At 39.4% G+C, this 22,185-nt stretch overlaps 1 protein-coding gene across 2 annotated transcripts; it reads right to left on the bottom strand.

The window, feature by feature from the left end:
• Positions 1-387: 387 nt before the first annotated feature.
• On the bottom strand, positions 388-21,174 carry rrbp1b (ribosome binding protein 1b). Of its 2 annotated transcripts, none has more exons than XM_084714527.1 (24): positions 21,040-21,174; positions 16,956-17,610; positions 16,204-16,352; positions 13,223-13,345; positions 12,780-12,932; positions 11,656-11,774; positions 10,483-10,636; positions 10,239-10,335; positions 9,335-9,414; positions 9,164-9,201; positions 8,971-9,066; positions 8,791-8,842; positions 7,443-7,483; positions 7,214-7,301; positions 6,423-6,515; positions 6,175-6,267; positions 4,953-5,024; positions 3,920-4,033; positions 3,669-3,761; positions 2,731-2,802; positions 2,548-2,640; positions 2,359-2,442; positions 2,193-2,261; positions 388-641 (listed from the first exon to the last, which is right to left on the bottom strand). In XM_084714527.1, the coding sequence occupies exons 1-24, from the start codon at positions 21,154-21,156 to the stop codon at positions 603-605; spliced, it is 2,784 nt and encodes a 927-aa protein (XP_084570653.1). In that variant the 5' UTR covers positions 21,157-21,174; the 3' UTR covers positions 388-602. The 2 variants fall into 2 exon arrangements, with proteins under 2 accessions (XP_084570653.1, XP_084570654.1); XM_084714528.1 differs by having other exon boundaries at positions 3,947-4,033.
• Between the last annotated feature and the right edge of the window lie 1,011 nt (positions 21,175-22,185).

The raw sequence follows: 22,185 nt of genomic DNA, 5'->3' as shown, positions 1-22,185 counted from the left end.
ACAATTTCTTGAATTTTTTTGATTAAAAAAAAACAACTTTATTTATTGAATGCACATAATTAATGTGATTATTAAGGATTCTGGTGCCTGAAAAAGTGAAAAAAAAAAAAAGTTTTACAGACTGACTGACATCTTTATACAATATTAACTTAACTTCATTTCTGAGATTACTGCAGTTTATTTTCATTATTCTTTAATCTGTTGGTTATTTTCTCAATTAACTGATTAATTAACAATTTTGTTTATATGTCTGTGTTCTGATCGTCCCTGAGAAACACCGACTCAGACTGAAATTAAAAACATAAACAAGCAAACTGAGCATCTCTGAACTGATGCACAAATCAAACCGAACAGAAAAACAGAAAAATAAACAAGTAGAAGCAACAGTTGAGTCCGACTTTACCGTTTATTTGTGTCACACTGAGCAGAAACACAATGAAGTCCAGTTAAATCTTAACACTGAAGAACGTTTCACTTTGGTCACTTTTCATCATGTTCAGATTTAAATTCTGATTCTGCTGCAGCTCTAAAGCTCAAACTTCAAACTATCACTAAATGTAACCGTGGTAACAAAACACAAAGGAAGTGATGCGTGTGTTGTTTCACACCGACGTCTCTTCCTTCACCTCGACGGGAACTTCCTGCAGAAACAGAAGAAATGACTGTAAATACAACAAACAGTATAAATGTTCTTGATGATGAGTAACACACTTTCTCCACTGACTCTGACATTATTATATCATTATTATTATTATTATTATTAACCAGTGGTGGACAAAGTACTCAACCCCAGTACTTGAGTCAAAGTACAGATACTCCTGGTCAAATATTACTCAACTACAAGTGAAAGTTGCTCAGTCAAAATTTTATTTGAGTTAAAGTACTAGAGTTCTTTGTTTTTAAAAATACTTTAGTATTCGAAAGTACAAATTACAAAGTACATTTTCTAATATCAATACATGCTGTATTGTTTTCATGGTGCATTTACTGAACCTTGTAACTCTGTAAACCACCTGATGAAGCTCTGACCTGCTGTAGATCCTCTCTGATACACAAAGTCTATAGAAACACCTTAAAAACTTCAACATAGAAACACAATCAAAAACAAAAACAAACAGCTGTTGTCATTTTCTGATGTAACTGAATTAAAATCACATCATTAAATCAGATTGAAGTCGACTGTAAGGATTTTCTGTTAAATAACTCAGATTTCTTTCTGTCTTCAGAGGCAGTATATATACATGAATTATGTAGTATTTTTCACTCCGATAAAAACAATCCAACTTTAAAAACTACCTGGAATAATGAATAATTCTAATAACATGTTGAGATTTAATTTTGTTTTTCTCCTGCTGTCACCATTACAGCTTTTTGTTTGAATGACAGAGGGACAGTTTGTTCTTGTTACAGACGCCTGGATGACGTGTTTCTGCTTTGACATCAGTCCCATTTGAGAGGAGCTCTGTGATTGGTTTCCTTCTGTGAGGAACACGTCATGTGACCAACTGCATTTTAGAAAAGAAAAAACACCAACAGCTGACTTCAAAGCTGCGCTTAGTGGAAAAGTAACAACAACCTTCATAGAAATGTAGTGGAGTCAGAAGTACAATATTTATCTTTGAAATGTAGTGGAGTGAAAGTCTGAAGTTTACAAAAAAACCAAATACTCAAGTAAAGTACAGATACTCAAAAAATGTACTTAAGTACAGTACTCAAGTAAATGTACTTCATTACTGTCCACCACTGTTATTAAACTGTTATTAGTCTTAAATCTCCCACAACTGTAACTTTAACATCACTTTAATTAAAAAAAAAAAAAAAAGCTCAATATGTCAAAAACAAGTTGCAATATTTGGATTTTTAAAAAGTGCAATAATTTAAGAAACGCAGTCTTCTGAGAAAAAAGTTGCAACATTTTTTAAAAGTGTGATATTTGCAGAAAAAAAGGTTTGACAATAGAAGAATTACTGTATTTATAATACACTTACTAATCTTTTATTTATTATTATTTTGTTAATGCAGTTTGTCACAGGTGAGTTTTATAAATAACAGTCCTGAATGTCCCCTGACTTTAACTTTGGCGAGGCACTGAGTGCTTCCTGTCAGTCTGGTGTTGGTGTGTTCACTGTAGAAAGTTTGAAACTGATTTTATGAATCTAAACAAACATCAGAAACAGGATGAAGACAGAAACCTGGAGCGAAGCAGCAGATCTGCGATCAGCCTCCAGCTGCTGCTGCAGGTCCAACACTTCCTGTCGAGCCTGAAAAAATAAAAGTAAAGAGACAGTTTGAGGTCGTGTTCGCTGGGCGGAGCTTCAGTCTGACGGTGCACCATGTGACAGATGTGACAGATGTGACCTGCTGCAGCTCTGCGTCCAGCTGCTGTCGCTGCTGCTGCTCAGACTGCAGCCTGACGGACGTCTGCTGCAACTGAGACTGAACCTGAAACACAGAAAATAAAACCAGATAAAACTCAGAAGTCTTGACCTGTAGATCGTGTGGTCAGTTTCAGTGTGACACGTGATGAATGTGCCGCGTGTCTGAGACCTGAGCGAGTTCCTCACTGCAGCTCTGAGTGAAACTGGCCTCCTCCAGCTGTTTCTCCAGCTGAGCCTCCAACAGCATCAACTGCTCCTTCAGCTGAGAGCGACAACAAACTCAACGTTAACGTCCAAACAACCAAAACACAACGTTCACCACCGCCAGACCACAGAGTCTGAGGGGACACACCTGCTGAGTGTCCTCTGTCTCCGTCCTCTTCGACTGAGCTTCGTCCTGCAGCAGCTTCAGCTGATCCAGGACCTGCAGAAAGCACGAAACACACACTGAATAACACCATAATATCCAAATAATATGAACTAATAACAATATAAGAATGAATAATAATAACAGTCTGAGTTTAATTGCCATAAATATTATTTATGTCATTATTTGATGTGTTTTGTTTACATGTATATTTTTACATGATTGAATTTTATGAATATTGATTTGTTTGGTAAGTTACATGGTCAGTGCCACGTTGCACGGGGGACACTTTAAGCTGTTACACCTCTCCTCCAAGTCAACGTGTGCAGCAGAAGAAAGTTATTCTGCTCTGCCTAAAGCTTTAAAAGAGACGTTACATCCCCCACTTTTTGTTGAAGCGGACTCACTCCCTCTTTGGTTGTGTTTATTTCTGTGTTCTGTTTTATTGTGCATATTTAGTTTGTTTTTAACTTGAATGTGTTCATTTTGCACACTGTCATGTATTTGAACAGTTCGACGGTGGATTTGACTGAAGTGGAGTTCAGATGAATAAATCCATCAGTAACAAAAGAACCACGGTGTCGTCTGTTTCCTGGAGGGAGTGATACTGAGGAAGACGTCATCGTAGTCGTAGAAAAAAGTTATTTTATTCAAAAAAAACTTGAGCCTGAGTATTGTGAGAAAAAAGTACATTTGCAAAATAAGATGTAATATTTTGTGAAAAAGTTTTTTGAGAAAGGTAACGACAAAAGATGCAGTAGTTTGAGTAAAAGTGTAAATATATTGATTAAATAAATTGAAATGTTTAACGAGGCTGATCTGATCTGATCTGGTTTTGAAATGAGCTGATGAGTTTCGCTCTGAATCTCGTTCAGTCATCATGAAACGTTACAAACACGATCTATGTGATTTCTGAGCCTCACTGTTTGTTTCTGCTGTTCAGCTTCGGACAGTTTGTTCCTCCAGATGTTTTCTTCTTCTTCAGAGCGTCGCTGCAGAGCCTGAAGCTCCGCCTCCTGTCAGACAAACAACAAAAGTCAATTACAACAACAAAAAACAAAAACATAACAAACAAAACTACGAGACTGAAAACAAAAACAACGACGAAGAACCAAGAGTAATAAGGATAATCGCTCTGAGAGAAAAATGTTTCTCAGCAGGTCGGGACACAAACTGTTTTATCGGTTAAAGTCGTCTTCACCGTTTCCTGCAGCAGCTTCGTCTTCTGATCAAACTCGGCCTGCAGCTCCGTCTGTTTCCTCTCTGCCTCGTTCAGCCTCGACTGCAGCTAAGCAACAACAACAACAACAACAACAACAACAACATGAAAATCTTCTGGAAGCTCCTACAGAAGTTCCTTAAATTCAGCGAAAAAGTCCTGAGTTCCTGTAAAAGTTTGTGATTTATGTTTCTAAAAGTCAAGTTTTCTTTTAAAGCACATTAAAAACAACGAGGCTGATCAAAGTGCTGTACGATGGAATAAGGAATATAAGAAAGACAAATGGTAAAAACAACAAGAGCAGCAGAAATTACATAAAAAGACACCCAGACACTAAACACAACGTTTCTAAAAGAAATAGAAAAATATTCTTGAGCTCATAGAAACTTTGTGACTTTCCAAAATCCTGACTTCAGCGAGAATTTCCTGAAAATGTTTCTGAGTTGTTGTTCCACAAAATCTTCATCAGTTTCTTAAAAAGTTCCAATATGAAAAATCAAACAAACAAAAGAAGTTCCTGATATTGGCAAAACAAACACTGAGTTTGTGGTTTTCAGGTTTCATGGGAAAAGTTCCAGAGTTTCTAAAAAAAAAACTTCTGAGTTGCAGAGAAACGTTCCTAAGTTCACAAATAAAATCTTTAAAATGTTCCTGAAAATGTTTCTGTGCTCTTGAAGAGTTTGTTGAGTTCTTGGCTGCAGTCAGTTTGTCGTTCTTAGTGTCTGAAAAGTTCATACACATCATGTCACACGAGGTGTGTGTGTGTGTGTGTGTGTGTGTGTGTGTGTGTGTGTGTGTGTGTGTGTGTGAGAGAGAGAGAGAGAGAGAGAGAGAGAGAGAGAGAGAGGAAATGTTCCTTAAAAAAGTTCTATTTGGAAAAAAAGTTGCAATAGTAGTAAGATTCAAAATTTTGAGGACAAAAGTTTCAGTATTTTGGGAACACTTTGAGATAAAAGTTGAAGTAAAAAATGCAGTATTGTGTTTTTACCTCAGAGTGAGAGCTCTCTGCTTCGCTTTTACTCTCCTGAACCTTCTGAGTAAAAAGTTCCAGCCAGTTGTTCTGTAGAGGAAACAAACACACACTGTTCACACACTGTTCACACACTGTTCACACACTGTTCTCACTGTTCACACACTGTTCACACACTGTTCACAAACTGTTCACACACTGTTCACACACTGTTCACAAACTGTTCACACACTGTTCACACACTGTTCACACACTGTTCACAAACTGTTCACACACTGTTCACACACTGTTCACACTGTTCACACACTGTTCACACACTGTTCACACTGTTCACACACTGTTCACACACTGTTCACACTGTTCTCACTGTTCACACGCTGTTCACACACTGTTCACACTGTTCACACACTGTTCACACACTGTTCACAAACTGTTCACACACTGTTCACACTGTTCACACGCTGTTCACACACTGTTCACACTGTTCACACACTGTTCACACACTGTTCACACACTGTTCACACTGTTCTCACTGTTCACACGCTGTTCACACACTGTTCACACTGTTCACACACTGTACACACACTGTTCACACACTGTTCTCACTGTTCACACACTGTTCACACACTGTTCACACACTGTTCACAAACTGTTCACACACTGTTCACACACTGTTCACACACTGTTCACACTGTTCACACGCTGTTCACACACTGTTCACACTGTTCACACACTGTTCACACACTGTTCACACACTGTTCACACTGTTCTCACTGTTCACACGCTGTTCACACACTGTTCACACTGTTCACACACTGTACACACACTGTTCACACACTGTTCTCACTGTTCACACACTGTTCACACACTGTTCACAAACTGTTCACACACTGTTCACACACTGTACACACACTGTTCACACACTGTTCTCACTGTTCACACACTGTTCACACACTGTTCACACACTGTTCACAAACTGTTCACACACTGTTCACACACTGTTCACACTGTTCACACACTGTTCACACACTGTTCACACTGTTCACACACTGTTCACACACTGTCCAAATAAAAGTCAAACATCAGAATTCATCCCATCATCATTTATATAATAATAAAAACAAAACTTCAGAGTTCAGAATGTTCTGATTTCACAGCGTTTACATTATTTCTAACATATTTCTAGAAATTCATCATTTGATCTTTAAAAAACAACATCAACAGGAAACAGCTGACTGACCTGCTCCATCTCCACGGAGACGCCAGGAAACAGACCCTGCAGTGATGCCTGGAAGTCCAAACGCAGGGACGCAAACCTGGACTCTGCTTCAGTCTGGACAGACAAAGACACACTTTTAATTTTGTTTTTTTACAGTGTATCCTCAGTCCATGATTTTCACTTCAAAGTAAAAGTCCTGTTGGTCACTCTGATGTTCAGACCATCTTTGGATATTCAAAAAACCTCCAGGTGTGTTTTTGCTCACTGACCAGCTCTGCTTTAAGCTCCGCCTCCCTCTGCTCACTCAGACGCTCAGCGGTCAAAAACGCTGACGCTGATGCCGCCATTTTTTCCTGCAGCTCCTGAAAAACACAGTCAGAAGAACATCTCAGGTTTTTATTTCATATCAGCTCATACAGACGAGACTTTGTCTTTATTTTCCAAACAGAGGAACATTATTTAATTCATAGAACTTATTAAAGAACATTAAACAAAAACAACAAGTGTTAAAAACTCCTGATTAGGGTTCCACATGCTCCTGAGGAGAATGTTTATGTTAATAGTCAATCATTTGATTAATTGATTAATTTTTTGGTCGATCAGTGTTTCATGAAGTCCAAAATAACGTGAAGAGAATGGTGAGAACTTTAACTTTTTCTTTTCTTTCTTTTAGAGCTGTAATGATTAATCAAATAATTTATTATTTATTGATTATTAAATGAATTGCCTATTATTCACTATTTTGATAATTGATCAGACATGTTTTAGGGAAAAGAGTCCAAATGTTCTAAATTTAGCTTCTTAAATGTTTTCTGGTTTCTCTCTGGTTTCTGAGGACGTCATATTTCATCATTTTATGGTTTTTACGTAACAACTAATTGATTAATCAAGAAAATGATTGACAAATTAATCAATAATGAAAATAACTGTTACAGAAAAAACTAGAATTATTTTTCAACTGACAGGATGTGGCAGATTAATTAATCAATTAACAAACAGTGAAAATTGCCGTTAGTTGCAGCTCTGAAGCTTTTATATGACGTGTGTGATGTGGACTCACGTTGCCGTGGTTACGGGCCTGTTGCAGCTCCTCTCTCAGCTGCTGCAGTTCTTCCTCCAGACGCAGCAGCTGAGAGTCTTCCTCCAGACTGACAAACATCAAAGAGAAAAGTTTCTTTTTTATTAATTCTGGTGCAGCAGGTTTTTGTTGAAATCTCACACAGAACAGAAACTTAAAGTGTCAGCTGACTGTCAGCTGCGTCATGCAGGTGTGTTGTGTGTTTTTTTACCTTTCAAACGGCTGATCAGACTCAGTCTCACTTCCTGAACCCTGCAGAGGAGAAGAAGAAACTGCAGCATTTATGCACAGCACCCGTAACTTCACTGATTGTTTAAACCCGACAGGATCGTAAGGATCTGATGTTCTTTAATGTTCTGTGTTCTTCACACAGTGGAACTGTGAGTAAAACAGCCAAATAAATCCTGACTTCCATCTAAAAACTGATTTCCTCTGTTTCCTCTGTCCCGTCCCTGTTTATAACAACACGGTTTGGTTTTTCTGCTTTATTATGAGCTATATTTTCTGCAGTGACATTCCTGCACACATGGAAACATCGAGACTGACAGCAGCCTCACTGATCATTAAATCTTTTACATGATGCCAAGCAGCTCGAGCTGTCCAGGTGATTTCTTTACTGTGTATTGATGTCTGAGTGTTTTCTTTAATGAATCATTTTGGATGTCTTTGTGCGTGCAGTAATGTCGCTGCAGTCGTGCTGCTGTGCCTCGTGTATAAATGCTCTCATCGTCTGTTCATGTGGAGACACTTCAGCCTATTTCACCTGCAGCTCACTCAGTATTAATGTGAACGTTCATTTTTATGACCTGCAGGTTAACAGCAGCGTGTGCATCACTACCAGCAGATCATCACTGTTCTCTTTAAATATCATAATCATTTAAATATCACCGCTCCAGATTCAGGTGCGCCTGGGAGACGACGCTCTGATCGCTTTCATTCACGTTACATCCAAAACACGCCTGTGATTATTTAGGAGCATGTCTACGACCTCTTTGCGCCCAGACTGTGCTCCATTTAAATGGCAAAGTGGAGTTGGACACACCCTAAATGCACTTCAGACCCTGAACTACAGATGGTCTTTTAAGATATGAAAATAAATGTATTGCTTTTTATTGCCACCTTTAGATATTCCTATTCAATGGCTTGCTCAAGTGCCACAATAGTATTTTCATTTGGGGGCTTTTCCAAGCAAATATTGATATATGTTATTGTTTGAGATTAAATTTGCATTTTTTACTATTTGCCACCTCTTAAAGCCTCCATGCCACCCTCTTGCCACCCCATGAGTCTCTCCCTAGATCCGCCCCAGGCTAGCTAACAAACAACGTAACCTTTTGTTAAATTTTTAATGAGCTATCAAATAATGCAAGGTTTTCTTGACTTTTTAGTTAACATTAGAGGATGTCATCGTGGATTCTGGGAAACAGAACATTTTTCTCTGTTTTATGGACCAACCAACTAATTGATTAATGGAGAAAATGACCCATAGATTAATCAATACTGAAAATAACTGTTAGTTGCAGTTCTGATGTCAGCTGTAAACAGGATGAAGTACGTACATCTTTCTGCGTCTGATCTGCAGCTGCTACTTCATCTTCATCTTCCTTCAGTCTGAGAACAAAACAAACAGAAGAAGAATCATCTCGACTGATTGAACGTGTCACAGCTGCACTTCCTCTCATGTCCACCAGAGGCTGTTGGTCTGCAGTCACAACGCCACTCGTTCAGCTCATTCTCACCTCTGTGACTGTGATGATGTCATCTGCTGTAGCTCCGCCCTCAGTTGAGTGAGCTCCGCCTCCAGAGTGGCAACCTGCTCATCTCTGCGCTGCATGCTGACAGGATGTCACACAGGAAGTCAAACTACAGGTCGTCACAGGTTACAGACACAACCAGTGTGATGATGATGATAATACAGTGACAGTCTGGTACCTGCTCCTCAGCTGTTCCACTGCAGACGAGTCGTCCTCCTGCACACACACACACACACACACACACGCACACGCACACACACACACACACACACACACACAGAGGTCAGTGCTGTCTCATCGTTAAAATAATAAATAAAATACATTTTCCCACTAACATGTAACAGGTTACCTGTGCTGCAGCCTGGTTCTCCAGCTGGACCTTGAGAACCTGCAGCTCAGCCTCTCTGGATGCCAGCGCCCCCTGCAGTTCTGAGAAACCAACAGCAGAACAACCAAAGGAGTCATGTCATTTAACTTTACAAACAGAACCTCACACAGGTCACATTACAAACATATTTGTGTAAAAAGGTAACATCCTCAAACCAAATAATTAATCCTGTCGCAATCTTGTCACTGAAACACATTTTTAAAGTCTTTCCTGTGAGGATTATTTTCATTATAGATGAATCTGTCGATCTCCTTATAAATTAATTGATTAGTTGTTTGGTTATTTAAATGTCAGAAAATTGTGAAAAATGCTGATCAGTGTTCCCCAAAGTCCGAGATAATGTCCTCAAATGCAAGCTAGCTAAGGAGTAAAAACAAACCTTACATTATTTTATAACTAGCTAAAAAGCAAAAAGAAAAAAAGTTATATTGTTTGCTAGCTAACTGTAAAGAAAAAAGTGCTAGCTAGCCAAAAAGTCAACAAAATGTTTGCTATCTAACTTAAAAGTATAAAAAACCTACATTGTTCGCTAGCTAGCTAAAAACTTAGTAAAATGTTACATCGTTTGTTAACCATCTAAAACGTTTTTTAAAAGTTATATTGTTTGCTAGCTAGCTAAAACTCAAAGATCATCAGTTTACTGTCAGTGAGGAGTAAAGAAACCAGAAAATATTCACATTTAAGAAACTGAAATCAGAGAATTTGGACTTTTATTTTCTTAAAAAAGACTCGAAATGATTAATTAATTATCAAAATAACTGGCAATTCATTTAATAGTTGACAACTAATTAATTAGTCAATCAACAGTTGCAGCTCCAGTTGAAACCGCGGAGCTGAGTTAGCTACATGCTAACAGAAAACTGACCGCTAACAGCTGCAGCTTCCTGCTGCGATGCTTTCAGCTCTGAACACACTTCATCCAGTCGCTGCTGCAGAGCGCGCTCAGTGTCTGCGTGGAGCAGCTGCACAGACACACAGAAAACATCCCGTTAGCAGCAGCTCTGCTCTCATTGGTTGTAAAAATACATAAGTTCTGCTGAAAAAAATAATCCGAAAGAAGTAAGTGGTGAACATGTGACATTTTAGGACAACAGTTGTGTATTTCTGACCTGGACTTTGGCCAGTTCATGCTCGGCGACGGCCATCTTGGCCTCCAGGCTCTTCCTGCGCTCCTCGTCTGCTCGCAGAGCGTCAGTCCGTTCAGTCAACTCACGACCCAGACGGACACAGTCCTGCCGGAGACGGGCCAGTTCTGCATTCTGCCTGCAGGGAGGGTGAGACGGTTAGAGACCAGACGATAGTAGGAAGCTGGAGGACTGACAGACATGAGTAGACGTTCAAAGGAACCAGTCGTGTTCATTTGTCCTGTAGACGTGGTCATGTGATCTGTTGCATCATTCAGCACTGTCATGGACATGAAGCTCTCCTGGACAAATCATCTGCACAAATGAAATCTGGTGATACTCTTGATTTGAATCCATTTCTGACCTGATTACGGAGCCTCATTACCCGTCTCAGAGGTGGACCGAATTTCGTCAGGCGTCATTTGCCATGCGAGGACCAATCAGCTGCTCTGATGAATTTGTGATGTAATAAATGTTGTTGAAGCAAAACCATTAGTTGATTCCCTGGAGGTCAGAGCCCGTCTTCCTCGCCACCTCGCATATTCGCCGCTGCCTCTTTTTAAGTTTTGGTGGATGGAACGGCACAGTTGATTAAGGCAGCATATTTCTGTCTTGTTAGCATTTTTGCTGTCAAAGAAACTTTCAAACAAATCTTTATTGACTGTTGACCGTCAACAGTCAGAACGGTCTGCAGAGGCCGACCGGACAGGCGCTCAGATTTGCCAGATTGATCACTAGTTGAAAATAAAGTCATGTGAAAGTGGTCACTTTTTTCATGTTTGGACCTATTTCTCAATTGACAAGGTTGTGACAGGATCAATTAATTGATTTTCATTATTTTCTAACATTTTATGGACCAAACAACAAATTGATTTGTGTAAAAATTATTGCCAGTTTGATCACTAGTTGGAAAACAGGTCCACACACAGACACGTATTTTGATTTGGGTCATGATGGTTTGTCATTTTTATAACGTGGGTCTCCAGAAAAAAGGTTTGGGAAACACTGCTATATAGTTCACGTTTTCAATAACATTCAGGCTGCAAATAACGATTATTTTCGTTACAGATTATTTTCTTAATTTATCAATTAGTTTTTTGGTTTATAAAATGTCAGAAAATGTTGATCAAAGTCTGGTCTAAGACTGGTGTACATTACCTGCTCTCTGCCTGGCTGGTCGCCTGGTTCAGGGCGTCTCGGAGAATGGAGTTCTCCTGCTGCAGTCGGGCCAGCTGAGCGTTGGGGCCGTTCTCAAGCTGTTCCTGTAGACTCCCGATCTGTTCCAGTTTAACAGCCAGTTAGCTAAACACACTGCAAACACCGCAACTAACAAACAATTAGCCAGAACATCAGACCTGAGACTGAAATTCACTATTAATGCAACCAACTTGTAATTTGTTCTTGAAGACCTGAGACTCGACTTTGACCTGTTTTCAAGGACACAAGACTTAAAGTGACACTTGCTTTGACAAGATTTCAGACTAAACTTGGACCTGCCCCCAAAGACTTGACAGTAAGACTTCAGACTTGGCATCTTAGTGGACTTAAGATTGCTCTTGAAGACCTGTGACTTGATTTGCACCCACTTTTAATGACTTTGGACTTGAATTAAAACTTACTGTGACAAGACTTCAGACTAGACATGGACTTGTTCTCCAAGACTTGACTTAGACTTACCCTCAAAGTTTTGAAGTTTGACTTAGACTTGTCCTCGACACTTTTAATTTTCTCTTGAAGACGTGTGACTTGACTTGGACCTACCGTTAATGATGTAACATCTGAACTGCTATGGCAAGATTTTACACTAAACTTGAACCTTATGTCAACGACTTGTGATTTTGTATTACATGTCTTGAGACTTGAATTTGACTTGCCTTCAAAAGTGTGACTTAGATCTGCCCTCTGCCCTTTGACATAGACTTGACCTCAGTGACTTGAGATTTCCTTTGTATTAGACTTGCCCTCAAGTTTTATAATTTGCACCTTAAGACCTGTGACTTGACTTGGACCTGCCCTCAAGGACTTGATAGTTTTAACAAGTCTTAAAATCTGACATAGACTGACCTCAAGGACTTGAGACTTGTCTCAAACGTCCTACCATGAAGTTGAGACTTGATGTTAACTTGCCCTCAAGACTTTTAATTTTCTCTTGCAGACCTGTGACTTTGACTTGGACCTGCCTTCAGTGAAATAAGACTTGACTTGGACTAGCCCTCATGAACTTGAGACTTGACTTGAAGTGTGCTTTGCCTCTAAAGAATTAAAGGTTAGTCCAACAGTACCTTCTGGTTTAGCTGCTTGATGAGTTTCAGGTGGTCCTGGTCGGCAGTCTTCATTCTGGCCTGCAGGGCGTCCACCTCCTGAGCCCGAGCGCTCAGCTCTGCCTTCAGACGGGACTCCAAAGACGCCATCTTGGATTTCTCTGCACCAAGTTCCTGATGAAGGAACCACAGCAAGTCTAAATTTGACACAATCAACCGATTCCACTGAATTGCCACCATGAAGCGCACCTGTTTCTAATCCTGACTCACGGCTGTTTGTCCGGTGAAATCTTACAAATTGAGTCCTTGTGTCTATTTTAAGAATTGTCTACTTCAGTCCCTTCTATTGGAACATTTACATTTGTACACATGATATTTTAAGTTGTCCTGGTACACTGAAGGAACTGAAAGAACAAGTCTTGCAGAGATCACATGACAGATGATCTGACTGCTGCCTGGCTCACCTTGCTGAGCTCTTGGAGGCGTTTTTTGGCGTCTGCGGCGTCCTCCTGCCCGATGGTCAGCAGCTTGTCTTTCTCCTCCAGCTGTTTCTTAAGAACGGACAGTGGATCTCCTCTCTGACAGGCCTGAAGGTCACACAAAGACTCAGCTTCACTGTTTGATGAGACTGAGTTCAGACGTGAACACTGACCCCACTTTCAGTGAACGGGAAAGTTTTGACGTGTTGGTGATCACACGTCAGACTGAAGGACGCAGCAGTCAGTTAAAGAGTTTAAAGAGTTTAATTATCAGATAATTATCATGATCAGAACCTCACCTTTTCTCCACCACAGAATCTCCCTCTCTGTCTCAGCTTCGAACGTCTTTTAAGCTGTTTTTGTCTTCTTAAGTCTTGCTGTGTCATTTTTGTCTCGTTGTAGTTTTTATTTTGTTATGATTTATTATATTGTTTTCGTCCTGTTTCATCATTTAAGTCTTGCTGCATCTTTTTGTCTTGTTATATCTTTACATCGTTTTTGTCTTCTTAGGTCCTTTACATTATTTACGTCTTGTTGTTTCTTGTTACATAATTTTCGTCCTTTTACATCTTGTTATGGCATTTATGTTTTCTTACATTGTTTTTATCTTGTTAAATCATGTTTTCATGTTTTCAATCATGTTTTCTCTGTGTTTGGTCTTGATGCGGCGTGCAATGATGCTAAATATGGTTTTCTTATATTTTTGTTTGTTAGTTTGTTTATAAATCACACCCTAACAGATTATTTAGCTCCAAGTAATTATACGGCTTTCAGAAAAATCCATGTTTCTTGGTCGTTGACATTTACCGTGCTACTTGCTAAAGTTAGCTGCTATCTCGTGACAGTGTTTGTATATCAGCTGTGTACATTTTTACTAAGTGAGCTGCTGACTTGTATTAGCTAACATTAACCAATAATATGCTAACTGCTAACACTAGGTGCTGAACATGTTATCTGTTACGTTTTAACAAAATGGTCAAGAATGCAAGAACATATTATTTTTCTGATCTTATTTCCAAACATCAACACAATCCTAGAGTTTTATTTAAAACGGTTGACCAGTTGATAAATCCCCCCCCCCATTTTATTGGGCCCCATTTGCTTTCTGTTTTTAACAGTTCCCTATCTACAGGTTGTGTCCCTGATCATTTTAAAACTGCATGTGTGAACCCACTTTTAAAAAAAAGTGGTCTGGACCCCTCCCTCCCTGAAAATTACAGACCGATATCCAAGTTGCCATTTATTTCAAAAATTTTAGAGAAGATAGTGTACAAGCAATTTCTATCGGCACTTGAAAATAATAACACTTTTGAAAAATTTCAATCTGGCTTCCGAAGTTCCACAGCACCGAAACGGCCCTGCTTAAGGTCACAAATGACCTTTTAATGGCTGCTGACGATGGCAAATGTGCAGTTCTTGTCCTCCTGGACCTTAGCTCGGCCTTTGACACAGTCGACCACAACATCCTCCTCGACAGACGGAGGCGCTGGGCAGGATTTCTGGTACAGCACTACAATGGTTTTCATCTTTTCTATCAAACAGGAAATTCTGCGTCTCTGTTAATAACTGTGTGTCATCCTTCGCGTGTGTTAAATATGGTGTCCCCCAAGGGTCAGTTTTGGGGCCAATCTTATTTTCTTTATACATGCTTCCTCTTGGGCATATTTTACAAAAACATGGTGTGTCTTACCATTTTTATGCAGATGATTCACAAATGTACCTGCCGCTGAGATCCTCTGACCCTAATATGTTTGATTCACTACATGGCTGCCTGTCTGAAGTAAAGGATTGGATGTCACAAAATTTTCTGCAACTAAACGCTGACAAAACTGAAATCATGTTGATTGGGCCCCAGCAAATGATCACACAAATCCCACCATTTGCTGGCCCCCTAACAAACCATATGAGGCCTGTTGCTAGAAATCTGGGAGTGTGGTTTGATGGAAACCTAAATGTTGAACATCATGTTTTTATCATTTAAGGAATATTTCAAAAATACGTTCTACATTATCTTTTAAAGACACAGAAACCATTTTACATGCTTTTATCTCATCACGCCTGGATTTCTGCAACAGCCTTTTTACCTGCCTGAACCAAAAATCTATTAACAGACTTCAGAATGTTCAAAACTCAGCTGCCAGGCTTTTAACCAGAACTAGGAAACATGATGACATCACTCCTGTTTTAGCATCTCTACATCGACTCCCTGTATGTTTTAGAATAGATTTTAAGATTTTACTGATGACTTTTAAAGCTCTCAATGGCCTCGCACCCCCGTATATCTCTGACCTGTTAGTACCTTACACTCCACGACGTACCTTGAGATCCTCAGGCAGAGGTCTCTTGTCTGTTCCACAGGCCCGACTGAAAACTAAAGGGGACGGGGCCTTTTCAGTCAGGGCCCCAAAGCTCTGGAACAAACTGCCTGAGGAAATTAGGTCAGCTGAGTCAGTGATCTCCTTTAAATCTCTTCTTAAGACAAACTTTTATCGGAGAGCCTTTCCTGATTTTATCTAAGTTTGAACTGCTTTTCTTAAAAATGTTTTTACCTTCCTATTCTTGCTCTGTCGTCTTATTTTACCTGTTTGAGTTGTTTCTGTCTGTTTTATTTTGTTGCCTTTGTGAAGCACTTTGTAATGTGAATTTTGAAAAGTGCTCTATACATAAAGATTATTATTATTATTATTATTATTATTATTATTATTATTATTATTATTATCTGCTGCCATAAACGGTCCCGTCTGTCACTTGCTAGCTGCTAACATATATGGTGACTCTACTAGCAGCTAATATGAAATGGTGTATTGTTTGTGCATTGTCTCAGTGTCTGCTACCTGCTAACATTAACATTGCTAGCTGTTAATATTAGCAGGTGACTGTAGAGGCTAATATTAAGTGCTGTTGATGTGCTAAGTCTTCCACATGCTGTTAAATGTTAGCTCGTAGCTGTGACGGCGTGTATTTACCAGCTGCCAGGAGTCTCGATGGATCCCAGGCTTCTGGTTCAGGACCGCCATGAGTTTGTGAATCTCATCGTCGCTGAGCGTCATGTTGGACACGGCGGACAGCAGCTCGCCGTACGGCAACAGCACGGACGCGTTCGCAGAGACGGTGACTGAAAGAAAAAACAGGACAAAACACGAAATTCAAGAGTTCTGTTTTACTTTAATCAAAGTGTAAACAATAAACTGAATGTTATTTTACAATACATCTATATCCACATGAGGTTCTTCAACTTGTCCCCATAGGAGAACCCTTTTTGGGTTCTGATACAACATTTTATAAAGTTTCCACATAGAACCCTTTCAGAGGGTTCTATCCCAACATAAATGGTCATACCTTCAACCATCTGTGAAAGGTTCCACCCAGACCCAACTATGAGAAGTTCTGCAGAGAACCCTTCTATGGTGGAATGGTTCCACCCAAAACCTTCTCTGGGGATTCTAGTTAGAACCCTTCCACCTTCTGAAGGTGCTAACAAGAACCCACCCAATGGGATCTACCCAGAACCCTTTTAAACTCCAAGGGTGTGATACGGAACCCACCCAGCGGGATCTAAAAGAATTCACTTTAACCCTTTTGTGTTCCGAGGGTTCCAGTGGGACCTTTATAAATGGTTCTAACAGGCACCAAAAAGGTTTCTCCTATGGAAACAAACCAGGGAACCCTTTGTGGTTCTAGTTAGCACTTTTATTTCTCAGAGTGTAAGATTCCTCACCTGGTTCAGGTTTGTTCTTAGACGACTTCTTCTTGCTTGACCTCTCTTTGGGTTCTTCAGTTTTGGCAGCTGACGGTTCTTTGGTGACTTCAGGGACAACGTTCTCCACAGACACACTAACAACTGGCGCTGCAGCCATGACCAGAACTTCCTTAGCAACAGTTTCCACCACAGCAGACTGCTCCACCTTGGCTGATTTCTTCTTCTTCTTCTCCTTTGGTGAGGGGGCTGGAGCAGCCCTGACCACAGCGGGTTCTGGTTCTGGTGTTGGTTTGGGTTCCTGGGCAGCGGTGGGCTCAGTCGTGGGTTCTGGGTCAGATTCCGGTTCGGTACATGTCACCGCCTCAGGCTCCTCCCCACCGTCACTGCCTGGTTCTGAGAGCTTCCCGTCAGGCCGGTCATCCTTCTTCTTGGCTTTGTTCTTCTTCTCCACGGTCTTGTCCTTCTTCTTCTTCTCTGCTTTCTGGGTCTGTGATTGGCCGAGCTGGCGGCGCTGCTTGGCGAGCGCCTCCTCGTACGACGTCTCCTTCATGGAGAGCGTGGAGACGAGGGCGATGCCCACCGCGGAGATGATCATGAAGCCCCCAAAGACCATGAAGCCGAGCGTCTGTGGGTCAGAGATGTCCATGGCTGATCTGAGTGTCTCACAGGAAGTCTGAAGGACAAAGATGGAGGACAATTAACATGTAGCCTGAAGTGGAACTAAATCTGCTTCCAACACAAGAAGCGGAGCCTGAGGACCAAAATCCAACAAAAGTATCTCAGCTGATCTCCTTCCTGCTGAGAGGATGGACCCTGTAAACTGTCATGACCCTGTGATGTTTCCTCTAGCGCCCCCTGCAGGACAGGAACAACAGAAACATCATCAGGACGCTCTTCGTTCACACTGTGGCTGTAATGAACTCTGCAGCCTCTAGGGGGCGCTAACAACTACTCACATTACTGTACTGGGTACTTTCATGAGTATTCTTTCAAGTGTGTAATTATATTCTAAGTATTCATGACACTAGGTAATCTATTACACCACTATTAAAAACATACTTCACTCCTGAGTAGTCCTTCAATTTTCGTAGCCAATAAGGTTTCTCATCAGAAACAGTCAACCAGGAAATACAGACCAATCAAAAACAGACTCTGCAGCAGGTTCAGGTGTGTACAGGTGGGCGTGGTTAAATATCTGACAATCTATTAAACATCAACGGTTAAAAAGTAACTAAAACTCTGAGTAGTTTGTTACAGGAATACTTTGTACTTTAGTACTTTTAACAGCTGTAGTTTTACTTGTGCTTGAGTACACTCTTAGAAACAAGGGTTCCAGTAGGATACTTCCTAAAGGCCTGAGGTTCTGCTCAGAACCATTTGTTTCTGAAGAACCCTTTTTTGAAGAAAACATTTGTCAAGGGTTCTTTGTAAGACTAAGGGTTCTATTAAGAACCCTTTTCATCCAAAGAACCCTTTTTGGAAGAAAGTGGTCTTCACAAATTGCTGAAAGGGTTCCCGGTAGAACTCCCAGAGAGGGCTCTAGATAAAACCCTTAGAATATAAAAAGGTTCTCTGCAGAACCCCATGAGTGTGTCCTAGACAAAACCCTTAGAACATAAAAAGTCGACTTGAACTGGAGAATTCACAAATAAAATCAGAAATGTTCTGTCTGTGCTGCAAAAATAATGAGCTTCACAAACAAACAAACAAACAAACAAACAAACACATCTACAGGAACAAAGGTCAATGTTCTAACAGGAACCACAGACAGAAAAATTCACGATCGATCGTTCCTCTGTACTGATTGTTCTTGGTGTTTGTTTACCTGCTGATCTGGAGGTCAAAGTTCACCGTCAGTCAGCAGATTCAGCCTGAAGCTTCAGTCAGTAAACGCACCACGACACCAATTCACAGTCTGATCAACCAAAGATTGATTAATTGATTAGATTAGGTTGACGATCATCTCTAGTGCTGCTTGATTAATCAATCAGTCTAATTTAATCAGATAATCTGCCAGATTAATCAGTTTGAGTCATTTTTAGGAAAAAAAACCTCCAGATTCTGTGATTTCAGTTTGTGAATGTGAATATTTTCTGGTTTCTGAGGACGCCATGTTGGACGGAACACCGAGAGACATTTTCACCACTGTCTGACATTTTATGGATGAAACAACTAATTGATTAATCACAAAAATGATCAACAGATTGATCGATAATAAAATAATCATTACAGGAAAGACCTGAAAAATATTATTTTATTATTGATCTGCAAATGTTTTGAAAACCAATTATTTGTTTAAGTAATCTACTGAGTAAAAACGTCTCTGTTTTTCTCTGTTTTGACCTCGGACGTCTCGACGTTCTTCACTGTTTCCTTTCTTCTTTTTGTGGATAAAACGATCAATCGATCAATAAAATAATCAACAGATTCATTAGAATAATCATGAGCTGCAGCCACAAACATTTTTATCATGTTTGGTTCATTAAATCATCTTAAGACATACTGGATAAAAGTGTCAGCAGTGATGGAAAGTAAATTGTAAGGTACTTTTACACATAAGCATCTGTGAGGGAAATATTTGTACCTTTTACTTCATTAACAGCTGGTTACATCACAGATTCTGATTTTTTTGACAAAAACAATCGATCAGTATTAAAACATCAGTTCGCATTATTTGAGATGTGGTTGTATGAAATACTTAGAATTAGAATTTAGAATATTTTCACCTTTTTATCTTTCTGTCAGACAGACTTTTCTGACAGGAAACACGTTATATAAGACAAATATCACTCTCTACAAACCAACCAAACTCCACTGATAAAATCACTGATTTTAGCTCAAGAACACAGGAGCTGTTGGTCTGTTGCCTCCATCATGTTAGTGTGTTTGTGAGACTTCAGTTAATCTGAACAAACGCTTTAAAAACACTGAAGTTTGAATAACCATGAATTATTTGTGTTTAATTATTATCATTATTATTATTATTATTATTATTATTATTATTATTATTATTATAATTATTATTATTATTGCATAACAATGCATTATTACATAACAGTGCTCTTTTGAGACAAGAAGACAAAGTCAGGACCTAATTAACATGTCGCAACTGTCCCCTGATCATGTCTCCAGGGTTGGGGTCAGTTGCAACATTTAACTTCTTCCTGTCAAATAAATATAGTCAAAAAATATCATATGTAATCATCTTTAAAATGTATGGATTATTACAGACATCAGTTTATATGTGAGGATTTGGTTAGTCGAGGCCAAACTAAGCAAAACATGTTGCAATTCTCCCCAGTCTCCCCTATGATTTTTTTTTTTTTTTTTTTGATATTTCAGAGACAGAAACACGTTCTTTAAGATATTACTGGAACATATATGATGTAGATTAAATATATTTAATATATTGTACACAGAGAGGGGCTGAAGGTGTGACGTGTCTCAGTCCACAATTAACCCTTTGTACTGTGAACACACACACACACACACACACACACACACACACACACACACACACACACACACACAGCAGTTATGTAACTCAGTACACTTTCTTCTCACACACAGAACTTCACGTTAAAACTCATTTTAAACCAAAAACAGACTTTAATTTCGCTCCTCGCGCACACAGGTGAGTCTGCTCACCTGACGCTGTTTGTTTCGTCATTTGTTTTGTTTTTTTTATCATTACTTCAGAGTGATGATCAGTGAAGCCGTTCAAAGACAAACGGAGTTGTATTTATTTATTTTCCCTGCAGCTTTAACAGCTTCAGGTGTTTCTGTGTTTGACTCTGCAGCTGCATTAAAGAACAAACACAAGAACATAAGAACATGAGAACACAGGTTCTGTTCTACAGTTTCAACGAAGAAAATCTTTTATTTTTTGTTTCAATGTTTGAACTCTGGATTTAAAAGTTTTCTGAACTTCACACTCAAACATCCTGTCGAGTTTTAGTCTTTTTCAGATCATTTCTGAAACTCTGTCACTCAGACATGACGTCGTCAGTGTCGGTCTGTAGTTTCAGTCTGTAGTCTCAGTTCAGTCAAATAAAAACACTTTAAATGACTTTTACAAACAGTTTTAAAGAGTTTTTCTCACCTCAGTTGAGTCTGGCAGGTTCCTGCTGCTCCTGCTGCTCCTGCTGCTGCGGAGTCGTGGCACTTTCTCTGAACGGGAACATAAGCTCCGCCTCCCGCCGGCAGCGTCGCTCTTCATTGGTCAGCCGGGACGTCACTCAGAGACATTTAAACCAAGCGCATTGGCGGAGGCGGGAGGACGCCCACTCGCCTCATGGGAGATGTAGTTTTCTTAAAACTACTCTTTTTTTTTTTAACGTGATTTTACTCTTGTTCCCTTTTAAAACTTATTTTATGACCCAGTTGACGCAGCTGCAGGAAAACTGCGCCTCTTCACAGCTTCCTGTCAGAATAACAAAAGAATCCGCACATTATTCCTGACTGACTGTGTTTCAGCAGCCTGGAACAAGTTTGTTCAGGGTTTATGTTGGAAAAAATATGGACTCTTCCTGACAGATATTTACTGTTTAACAAAGTTAAAGATATTACCTTTAAACTCACTCACCGTTGTTTTCCTGTCAAGTCATTTTTATTCAGGTTCTAGAAGGACATTGACACCATGTGAACTTTTTATAACCTGCACCCGCAGACTGTCTCCCATCTGTTTTGGACTGAACACACTCGGAGTTTGTGACGAGACATCTGCCGCTTTATATTGGACCATATCTATGATGCTTTTACTTTGCTTTAAGGATGCACTGTTTGGTTTTACAAGTTATAAGAAAGAAGTAGAAAATGAGTTTTTTCTATGTAATCTCATTATATTTCTTAAGTTCTATATTCATAAATGTAAGGCGCTAAAAATCAAACAATGGTTGGTACAATTCTATTGCATATTTTCTATTTATTTATATTGCAATTTATTTGTAACCCCTGGTATTGTCTACTTCTCTTTTTGTTGATCCTTGTTCTTTGATCCAACGTAATAATCTCCCATACCACTGCTGTTATGTTTACAAAAATGTGTAATAAAGATTAAAAAAAAAAAAAAAAAAACTATTTTCACAGTAATAAAAAACTTTAATCTGTAACATAAATATCATATTATAATCACACAGTAATTATTATATATGATGATTATTTAGGATAAAGTTAGTGCTGATATATAGATTCCTAAATTAAATACAAATACTAAATTATTCATTTTTGTTTTCACTGTTTTAAGAAT

Source organism: Lutjanus erythropterus, chromosome 3, assembly GCF_056507025.1.
Source record: "Lutjanus erythropterus isolate fLutEry1 chromosome 3, fLutEry1.hap2, whole genome shotgun sequence".
NCBI classification, from domain to species: domain Eukaryota; kingdom Metazoa; phylum Chordata; class Actinopteri; order Lutjaniformes; family Lutjanidae; genus Lutjanus; species Lutjanus erythropterus.
This window is presented reverse-complemented; position numbering and strand designations above follow the sequence as displayed.